The sequence below is a fragment of the Bos indicus x Bos taurus genome, chromosome 6, assembly GCF_003369695.1.
Source record: "Bos indicus x Bos taurus breed Angus x Brahman F1 hybrid chromosome 6, Bos_hybrid_MaternalHap_v2.0, whole genome shotgun sequence".
NCBI lineage: Eukaryota > Metazoa > Chordata > Mammalia > Artiodactyla > Bovidae > Bos > Bos indicus x Bos taurus.
In genome coordinates, this window is record NC_040081.1 from 6890892 (window position 1) to 6902247 (window position 11356).

General features: G+C 42.6%; 1 protein-coding gene across 2 annotated transcripts in view; it reads left to right on the forward strand.

Annotated features, from left to right (window-relative positions):
- SEC24D (SEC24 homolog D, COPII coat complex component) overlaps positions 1–10912 on the forward strand; it is a 115071-nt gene extending 104159 nt beyond the window's left edge. The window contains exons 20-23 of one of the 2 annotated variants that reach the window (XM_027543733.1): positions 1188–1367; positions 3228–3419; positions 5542–5631; positions 10082–10779. In XM_027543733.1, the coding sequence (XP_027399534.1) occupies positions 1188–1367; positions 3228–3419; positions 5542–5631; positions 10082–10222 (603 nt within the window). In that variant the 3' untranslated portion in view covers positions 10223–10779. Of the gene's footprint in view, positions 1–1187; positions 1368–3227; positions 3420–5541; positions 5632–10081 lie in introns of both variants that reach the window. The other variant, XM_027543732.1, reaches the window with a different exon arrangement.
- The last annotated feature ends 444 nt before the right edge of the window (positions 10913–11356 follow it).

The window sequence follows — 11356 nt, forward strand, 5'->3', positions numbered from 1 at the left end:
TTCTTAGCCATATTTGTAAAACTGTGTTGGTAAGGTTAAACACACAGGCAAATTATTTGTAATTTTTTTACTCATGTTTCTAGAATTGTGTTACTATTTGGAGCATTATGGTATGTACTTGGAGGCAGTTAGAATGAAGTCAGAATGAGCTCACATAAGCCAAAGAGAGGGTGGAGAGGAAGAAGGTACAGGTTGATTTTAAAGGTTATAAAGGTGGATTATAAAGGAATGGAGAGAATTTGTGTTCTAATTGAAGGTAAAGAAAAAGTGAAATCAGGGTTCATCTGGTAGCTGTAGTATATAAAACAGGAAACATAAGAGGAAAAACATGTTTGTGGAATTGTAGGAGTTTGATTTTTTCCTGTTATCATTTAGTGACATACCTAATAAATTCACAAAATATTTCCCGTTTTAATATCTATATATATATTGAACGGCACTGTAATTTGAATTTCCTTATTATGGTTTATCTGTCTGTATGCATATCATCCCCAGTGCACATTAGGCATCTGCATGTGGACTATGGCTCATTCCTCTGCAGAGGCCTTGAGGCTTTGATAGAACCTGTGACACAGTCCTCCTTCAGTGTCTGATGAGTCTGTGACTGTGAGTCTAAGCTTGAGGAAGAGCACAGAAGAAGAGAGATTGAGGGGGTAGTTGGAAATGCTGTTCTTGCTTAAGAGGTAGAAAGAAGCTGGTAATACAGATTAGGAAATAACTTATACATTTCATTTCATTTAATAAACGTGTGTATGACACTGTGTGCTGGGCATTACAATAAGTACTGCACAAATCAGAAACAATTTAATCCTCCTAACCACCCCAGGATCGTGAAGTAGAGGTGCTATTATTTTAGAAGAGAAAATGGAGGAAACGAGAGGATGAGTTTTCGCGAGGCATACAGCTGGTAAGAGGCATGGCCGGGACCACATGCCCCACGGTGAGCTGTGCTGAGGAACGCTGTGCCAAGCTGCCAGGGCCCTGGAGAGCATGACAGCCGCCTGCTGCTCTCTGAAAACCTGCCCTGTGCTGCTTTCCCTGCTCTAGGTGCTGCACGTGGCTTATCGTTTCTTCCTCTCTGCAACCTCAGAGAGCAAATCTTGTTTCTCTTTTACAGGTAAAGTGCAGTGGGCCTTGATTCTCAGCAAAGAGCACAAGCATCTGAAACCAGTGTCTCTCTCTTCCAGCTGATTTTGCCGGATTCCATGAAAGTCCTGCCGGTGTACATGAACTGCTTGTTGAAGAACTGCGTGCTGCTCGGCAGACCCGAGATCTCCACAGACGAGCGGGCCTACCAGAGGCAACTGGTTATGACCATGGGCGTGGCCGACTCACAGCTCTTCTTTTACCCACAGCTTCTGCCCATAGTAAGTAGGAAGCGCGCTGTGGTGGCGCATTTCCTAGAGACGCCTGGGAGAGAATCATCGTTTGTTCTTAACCAGAAACTTCGGTGTCACGAGCAGCGCAGGCCTGAGACGGGCTCGGGGCTGGGCGCTCCAGCTCACGGAGCTGTCGGGTGACTGCGTCTCTGCCCTCATGCCCAGACAGGTCCTCTTTGACGGATTAGGCAGACTGAACGGTCAGGAAGCCCAGCTTCAGTTGAAGAAATCTACTATGGCATGAAAGGCAACTGCTGTATCTGTATGGACGTTGATAAGCGCACATATATTTGTTTTTAGACAGTGTATTAATTGTCTGAGAGTCACCACGTTTAATCAGAATGGCTCTGATGAGCCTTGTGCAGGCGCCCTCAGGGAATTTACCTGGTGATGTACTCTGCTTCTTTACTGAAGACAGCCCTGACGTGCCTTGGCTCCTTCCCCGCGAGACCTAGCAGGTTATAGCTGAGGGGTCAGAGCTGGGGCAGCGAGGGGTGGTTTCTGACTCCTGGATCAAAACTCACGCCCAGGCTCTCAGTAGTAGTGCAATTAGGAAGAGTTAACGTACATTCAAATAATTGATTTTCGGATAAAACTGGACTCTGCCAGAGAAGCTAGGACCCTGGGGAACACGGACATGACGTTTCACTAAGACCCACGGAGGTCGCGGTGGCCAACATGTCAATAAACCCCGTGGGCTGCTCGCAGTCCTCTGCTGTGAGCTCGGCAGCTGACAGTCTCTCCCTGTAGAGCGCCCTCTTCACCTGCTTCCCGGGTTGCTCTCCCGCTTCCCCTGCCTCTCCCGCTGCCGCCTTTGCTGGTTTACTCTGCTTTCCCTGTGTGGGCCCCCAGGGCTCAAGCCCCGGGACCCTTCTGCTGTCTTCGCACACAGCCCTGCGGGGGTCTGACCTGCGTCAGGCCAGCAGCCACAGTCTATGCCAACGCTCTAGCTCCCGTCTGCAGCAGGCACTGCCCTGAGCTCCGCAGCGTTGGCGCTGGAGCCCCTAGGGCCCGTCTCCGTGGGCTGTGACGGGCACCGCCCCCGAGCACGCTGGGCCTCCTCTCCTGCAGTCTTACCCCCCTGCGTCTGTCACCCTCTCTCCTTCCGGTTCCTCGGGACCAAAGGCCTACGCTCACCCTTTGGCTCTCTTCTTCCTCACCCACCACATCTCATCCGTCAGCACTCTTTCTACGCCCACTGTCACCACCCAGACTCCCAGCAGAGTCGCCTCTCCTAACAAACCTGCTTGCTGGCACCTGTCACTTTTTGGCACGGAAGTTAAGAGTAACACTGTTCAAATAACTGTCGGTTCATGGCCCTCCGCCCCTCAGAACACCTCAGGATTTCCCACTTCAGGAGAAGCCGACCTGCTTCCCGCCTGGGCCCCACCCTGCTTTCTGTCTGACTCATCTTATTTCTCTCTCTCTCTACTCCAGCCACACTGGGCTCCTCTCTTAGCCCTGAACGTCCGAGACGGTCCTGCGCCTCAGGCCCTCCACACCCGATGCCCCCCATCTGGAATGCCCACGGCCCCCGGCTCAGATGTTACCTTCTTAGCAAACCTCTGACTCCCCTGTTTAAAACTAACACCACCAGTGTGCTCTATCCCACTGCCCTGCTTCACAGCACTTAACACCTTTTAAATTTCTATATACTTAGGTTATCTGCTGTCCTTTCTTCCCTCCAAAACATGGTTAGCTATACAAGGTGGGGATAACTTTCTAATGACTAGAATGCCTGGCGCAGAGCAAGGACTCATTGAAGTGAGCTGGGAGGGAGGAGGGGGAAAGGGTAGGAGAGGAAGGAGGGAGCAGGAGGGCCTTCTGACTCTCGCCTCTGCCTCGCAGCACACCTTGGATGTCAAGAGCACCACGTTACCTGCTGCTATTCGCTGCTCTGAGACCCGTCTTTCAGAAGAAGGAATCTTCCTCTTGGCCAATGGTCTAAACATGTTCTTATGGTTGGGAGTAAGCAGCCCACCAGAACTGATTCAAGGAATCTTTAACGTGCCATCTCTTGCACATGTCAACACAGATATGGTAGGTATATTTTTTTTCTTTGCTTTGCAGTAATAAATTCTTAAATGCTTTTTGTTCATATGCAACCATGTATTATAGAGAAAACAATAAGGTCTGTAGTTCTATATAAGAGAATTTCATGTTTTAATGAATAACAATTAGCTAGCATAAAGTTGTATAAAGTATTATCCGACAACCAAATTATATGACTTTAATAGAGACTGCTGACAGTACCAGAGCATTTTCTATTTGTTAATCACTGTGCTCCAAATACTTTAAACACACTATTTCATTTAATTCTTGTAACAAATCGGTGAGACAGATACTAGTATCAACATTTTCTAGACATCTCCAGTGAGGCGTAGAGACAAGTTCTTTCAGTAGTAAGTGGCAGAGGTGGGAAGTGAGTTTGGTCTTAGGCTCTGGGCTCGTCCCTGGTGCTGAACTACATATTCACAAGGATGTAGAGGCTGTCATACACATTTAGCTACAGATATGACCACCCCACAAAAACAAATTATGTGCCCTTCTGTTTCATTTATTTCAAAAGAGATTTTAGATTTGATGTGGAATGAACACAAATGATGTTCTTCTTAAACTATAATGGCTGGTTTTCCTAGCATACTCTGAGAATCACACTGACTACATACCTTATTTGCAGACCATCGTGTGAACCCCACTGCTGTGATGGTTGTCTTCCTCTGCTTGACTGGATTCCCTATGAATTCAGATGCAGAATGCAGCAGAGAATTTGTTCCCTGAGTCCTCACTCATGTTTTGGCAGATGGCTTAAGGCTTTAATTTCTGGTATGAAGGTAGACACATAGCATCTGGAGAAGAAGTCTGGATTAAAATTTCAGGTTAAATAGATACGTGGTCAGTTTAGAGAGCTGCATATCTATTATGAATGTAAAAATATATTTTTAAAGAAGTTAAAGGTATCCATTAAGAGGTTAGTTTTAAGATGAAGATTTAGAAATAGTAAGATGTTTGCATGTGGTTGAAATTAAGAATGATTAGAAATGCAATTTCTTAAAAATTAAAGTTCAGTGGGCAAAGAACTATGAGCATGAAGAATGTTTATATAAAATTTAAGGAAGCCTCCTTTTATGTCATATATTAAATATTAAATTTCACATTACATTTAAATTTCACATATAAATGTTAATGCATATTTGTTGAATATAGATATGGAGTAGCCAAAGTCTGTCCACCACAAAGCAATAGATTGCTAGGTTTGTGCTTATGTCTCCATATTTCTTCTCAACCTTCTTCAAAAAGTAAGACAAAAAAACAAATATTGCTTTCTTTTTAGAGGCAGTTGGCACTTTTAGACATATACATAAAGTATACTTATTTTATGTTTGTTTTTTAAATAAAAATTAAAAAATAGTCTTAAATGTCAAGAGAATACATAGAGAGTGTGGAATGTGAATATAAATAATGAATTTCCTGCCATTTTTTTTTTTTAACAACTCCTGTGAAAAATATTGGCTATGATCTTTTCCTGGGATGTGTGACTTTTTGGTAAAATGTTCCAGTTCACTTTTCCAGTAACTAACTCACAGATGTTGTCTTAGCTCCTTGCTTAGAAGTAAGCATTAACATTTACTGTCTTAATGAAAGAAATCTAAGTTCAGATCTCTCATGTCCCCTGAGGGCCACATGCAGTAGGTGCTATCTTTTATATACCATTACCCAGATTTCAGGGAAATCTGAGAGGCCACAGTCCCTCTGAGAAGTCAGCATTTGGTGGTTTGTTTGAATTTTGGGACAGTGGTATTTGGATGGCATTTTCCACGTGGGGTAATGCCTTAGGATCCTGCCGCTGATCCACTGAAGGAATGAGGTATATCGGTCTCTCATAACACAGCCTTGAAATATCCATCTTGCAAAGAAATTAATATCATGGTGAGTTGACATTCTTTGCAAAAATCGTATACTGTTTGTGTCAAATTATGCTGATAAGTATGAATCATTTTTAATGCATTTTTATTTCACATTTTTGGTTTTTAGGTAGATGAACTAAGCCAACAGCATGGAAGGATGTTTTTTAACTTTAACATTCTAATAATCTCATTCTGCTTCTATCTAAATATTATAAGTTGTACTGAAACTTAAACTTTATTTTCCTTAAATTTAGACATTATTGCCTGAGTTGGGAAATCCATACTCACAAACACTCAGAATGATAATGGGTATTATCCAACAAAAGCGGCCATATTCAATGAAGGTAAGAATGAGATTTTCTTCTTTCAAGTGTTTTGATTTCCAATGCATGTCCTATATTTTTAGAACATGATTTCTGATAGAAAACTCACAATCTCTGAGTATACCTACCTACCTGTCAACCACACACATACAAAAATAACTATCACCATGCATTAACTATGGATTATCTTACTAAGTATTAACTTAGAAACAATTGATATTATTAAGTCTTTGAAATGACTTTTCCTTCAGTGCTTAAAATTAAAGAAGTATAAAAGCATTTGTTAAATTTGACTTTTACAGCTTTTGATTTATTATCTCTAAAAAATTTTGTTATCCTAGTCTTTCCAAGCTTTTTTTGAGTGTGAGTAAAAGACTTTAAAATGTCTGTTAGGTCAGGAAAATTATGCCTTATTGCTAAGTGCCAAGTACTCACCCCTGTCTTCCTTTTCAAGCTCAATAGTAGAATTGCCTGGAGTGTACAGATGACGGCGGTCTACTTCTGTACGACCTCCTGCAGAGGTGCAGGACACTCAGCTGCAGGCAGGCCTCTACAAGAACCAGGGCATTGTGGGGCTATTGTTCCCCCGAAACATAAATATTATGTCAGTTTATATCAGTGTTCTTTACCATGATAGATACTCGTGCACGCAAACGTCAACTTTAGTAGAACTTTTGGAAAGTTGAATAAAGAGCTTTATAATCTCTAGGACATCTGGATAAACAAAACCTTTCCAGAACTGTTTTTACATCACTACTTGGGTTCGGTTTTAGGGCAGGACCTAGAGATGGCAGAGAAGGCTCAAACTAAACATGTTCTTCACACAACACTCTGAACACCCTTGAGACATGTGATGAAATCTTAGGGTCGTATGACACACAGATTGACCAGAACTAGTGTTCAGCATTCACAGCAAGGATGATCCACCTTTGTCCTAGTGGCTGCATCTCCACAGCTGGCCCCAAATGCAGAGAAGGAGCCAGACTAAACGTGGCGATCACCCCTGTGCTCAGTAACCCCTTCTTCCAGGAAAAAAAAAAGCACTTTCCTCCCCTCTGCTCCATGACCTGCTTATCAAGGTCATGTCAGCTTTGGTTATTAAAATATCTGAGGTAGTTGCCAAATATGATATGTAAATAAAATATAAGAAGTTATATAATATTAATACTAATTTTAGCTTAAATGATTTTTTTTATGTGCTACTTGGAAATGTATCTCTGTTTGAAAAAATCCTTGACATTCTCAGGGTTTCAAAGAATTTGAAAATCTAAAATCCAGAAATGTGAGAGCTGAAGGAATCCAGGAGATGATGCCTGGTCCCCCACAGGCTCTCAGCTGCAGTTGCTGCTTAGCAGACGTGAAAAGGAGTGCACTCACCTGGTCAGGGTGCACAGCTAGGTCACAACAGACACGGGCCTGGCCTGGCTGTTCAGTCCATGCACTTGGTTTTACATCTTCTTCTCCAACCTTTGAAAATGGATCACACAAAGGAAATGGAAACACATTTAAAGAGTCTTTATATCTTTGAAAGAGTCCAGATTGACTAGGAGGAGAAAAGGGTCAAGGATAGCAAAATCAAACCAGAAGGCATTGCTGCCTTCTCGATTATGCTAGTTAGTTTTTCAGAGAATCAGCCCTCTTAGAGCTCACTGTCAGCACAGTCTTACATTTGTGGGAGAATTAAAAAAAAAGATTTCCATCACAGTGTATTCCCAGATTACCTAAATCAAATGCTTTACTGAAATTCTAGTCCTACCCTGCTTCATGGTTCTCCAGGCTCCAAAGTATCTCTTCTTCCTCTTGTGTTTCCTAGAATACTCCCTCCCCACTGGCTCCTTTCCAGTTTACAAGCTGTTGTCACATCTTCCTTCTTTGAAGCTGCTGCTTCTCCAAGATGCTGCTCCGTTTTCCTTTTTATCCCACAAATTTTGTACTGAATGCTAGAGACATAGCAGGCATTTTACCACCATGCTTCCTGAAATGTTAATAACTGCTTGTAATTTCCTTCTTCCCAGCTCGTTTTCCCTGAACTGCCAAACTGCTAAAGACGTGTTATTCTCAACCCCTTTACAAGATTGAGTACTACTACATTCCTCAGTGTTTCTCTTCTGTCCGCTTTCAAGACATCATACTCTCCTGATTCTTTCTCACTGACCTTTTTCCTTTGGCTTCTCTTCATTCATCTGCCCCTTAGGACGAGTTGCGTTTTCCTAAGTTATACCCACGGCGCTCTCTCATTCAGCATAGTCCTTTTGGGCCATTCTGATCACTGCCGTCATTTATCTGTGCCCTGTGAAACAGGCAATGTGAGAGAAGAAAATGCATTTTGAAGTACAATAATTCTGTAAGCACTGGTAACATGGCCCAGAGAATATCGCATTTAGACCAGTTGGATTAACCAATCCTTCCACGGAGAGGGCACACAGGAACCTGCAGGGGAGACCAGCAGTGACCATTTTATAGTCCTCTCCCCTCTCCACCCCACCCCACAGAGCTGCGTCCCTCCCTGTGGAAACACTGAGGGGAATAACACACAGATTCCCAGTCCCTCCCAATATACTTTCTCCTCTGACGTGGGTGGTGTATCCATGAGAAGACTACCAGCGTGTCAAGACGCCATATCCACCACTTCTATAAATGCAGTTCCCTGAGACTTTCCACCAAGTGCTGGGTGATCCAGCTTTGTAGAGACTCAAATGCCAGAGCAGGATATTCCTTTACCTTAAAGATGAGTTTCTTCCAAGGTTGAAATTCATCCCCTCTTCTATTTCCTACTTCAGATCATGGCCAGATGCACACATCAGAGAAGGTTTTAACAGTGACCACTACATTTAAACCAAAAACTAAATAAATGAATGGCAGTACCCCCAGATGAGCAATATGAACTTCCATTAATTTCCATAGAAAAGTTAATTCTAAGGAAATTAGGGCCTCAAATCCTTCCCTCCATGGTGTTTTTATTCTGCCCAGTCAGCCTGAGCTGTCTCACTGAGGCCAGACCCACATTGGTGTTGCCCATAGCAGACAATGGTAGAGTCCTAGCGGCACCTGAGGAAAGGTGGAGAAGACAATTTACTTGTGTAAATTTCTCTTTTTGAGAAAATTGCCTTGGTTTCAGGCTCACCAGGATGCACACTTTCAACTCCTTGGCGATGTTCCCATGGGTGGGGCTAGTTTCTTTGCCCTCATCAGATGGAATATGACCCTGCACACTGCTGTTGCAGTGTCAGCTCCCAGGGCCTGGCACGGACCAGCCAAGACGTCACGTGTGTCCATTATCCATGTGGAATTAATTAGCCAGCCCGAAACAGTAGCTGCACCCAGCCGATGTGGAATGTGCCTTCCTTGGCGTAGCGGGTGTGAAGCTGGTAGCTGCAGGCACTTTGGGTGGTTTCACCAGGCAAAAGGAAGTGAGATGATGCCCTGGTTCTTCTTAATTATATGGGTGGTAGATGGAGACAGTATTTTGCACATCTCTCTGCACTAACCACACACACAGCTCAACAGATATCAAATTCTCACCTTTCTGATCATTTGCTTTAACTTCTTGAAATACAAGTGAGTAAGTGGGTCAACAGAAGAGCTGAGAGAATTCATGACAAACTACCTTTTTCTGGGCTTCCTCCCCATGGGTCTCTCCCTGTAGAGCAGCACTGTCCAATAATGCAAGCTGCACATTAATTCTATACTTTGTAGCAGCCACAATTAAAATGAAAAACTACAATTTTGAGAAGGTTTTAACTTACCCAGAATATTACCATTTCCACATGTAATCGGTGTAAAATTATTTTGAATATTTTAAGATTTCAGTAGTTTAAGAACATTATCTTTTCCATCTGTCTCCTTTGCAGCTACACTGCCTCATTCAGGTCTTGACTGTCTCCCACCTTAGATGCTTCCAGCTGCTCCCTGTCTAGTTTCCCTCATCCCCCTAGTGAATGCTATGCACCATAGCCAGTTGTTCTTCATCAGCTTCATTGAATCACATTTCCTACAAAAACGCAAACGCGTAACCTCCCATGGACTTCTAGAAGTGTGTGCTAATTTACCTGCCATCCAGGACTGTGTATTTGGCATGGACTTCTAGAAGTGTGTGCTAATTTACCTGCCATCCAGGACTGTGTATTTGGCCGTGGTTCCCCAGTAGAATGCTAACACCATACTCCTACATCCTTAAGGAAATCTACATCCTTAAGGAAATCCTACCCTGTCCTTTAAGGTTCAGCGAGTCACTGCCATTGTGAAGCCATTTCCAGCATTCTGCTTGTGTTTCATTGTTGCCACTTACATGTCTTGATTTTTGTGGCTTTGTACTCAATGCCTCTCTCCACTCTGGGTAACAGGCACTTTCCTATCCTCCTCCAAGGCCTCATAGACAACAGACATGTAATTCTGGTGGAACTGAAGCATGCAGAATTGAGCCACATTCAGGAAATGTTTATAACCAGCTGCCTTGTTGTTTTCTTCCTAGCTGACGATAGTCAAGCAGCGAGAACAGCCAGAAATGGTTTTCCGACAGTTCCTGGTAGAAGACAAAGGACTTTATGGAGGATCATCCTACGTGGATTTCCTTTGTTGTGTTCACAAGGAGATCTGTCAGCTGCTTAATTAACAGAATCTTCTCTATTGTTAATACTGCCTTTCTAAGGAGACACTCTCCTTCTTGGTGCCTAATTCTCTGGATAGTAACAGTCTAGTTTTGATTTCTTGCTCATTTTCAGAATAGCTTTCCAAGATGGCATTTTAGAACTTCAGCTTTGGTGCTCAGGTATAAAGCCAGTTGAGGTACAATTGTACCTTAAAGGGAACAGTCTATTTCTGATTGCACAATTTAAAAAAATGATGCAGTTTGCATTTCATGAAAGGCATAGTTTACAGAATTGTAAACATTCTCAATTTTCTTTCTTTGTGCTAGACATATAAATTATTTTTCAAAATGTATAGATTTGGGGTAAAAAGTTGTCTCAGTTCCTCTCCCATTTACAGTAAGGGATAAAAAAACTTAATTTTTACATTATACTTAATTTTTTAAAAACAATATAACCCCATTGAACATTTTTCAACTTAAGGTTTGCATAGCAGACTTTTAAATAGCCTTGGAATCTATTTTGTGGAACAATTTGTGTTCTACGTTTTTTTCATAATTACATGTTGTGTATGTTAAGACTATTTTCCAGTTGTTATTTTGTCTGTAAAACTGTCTTTATCAATATTCTTCATCATTCCCTGTACAATTTTGATGGTTTCTACCTGTATATAATGGATCTTAACCAGTATCAATAAATCACTTCATATGCTCTTACCTACCAGGTAGAATTCATTAGGTATTTTGAGGTTTTAAAAGAAACTCCAGTACTTTGGCTACCTCATGCGAAGAGTTGACTCATTGGAAAAGACTCTGATGCTGGGAGGGATTGGGGGCAGGAGGAAAAGGGGACAACAGAGGATGAGATGGCTGGATGGCATCACTGACTCGATGGACGTGAGTCTAAGTGAACTCTGGGAGTTGGTGATGGACAGGGAGGCCCGGCGTGCTGTGATTCATGGGGTCGCAAAGAGTCGGACACGACTGAGCAACTGAACTGAACTGAAAAGAAATAAGAGTGGTAGTTAAAGTGTCTTGGAAAAAGTTGGATGGATGGATCACTAAAAAAATAAGTTTTGGGGGTGAGTTGGGAAGAATCAGGTAAATAAATAATGTCAGACAGTGTACTCAAGAAAGGCAATTTAACAGTTCTCCAATGAG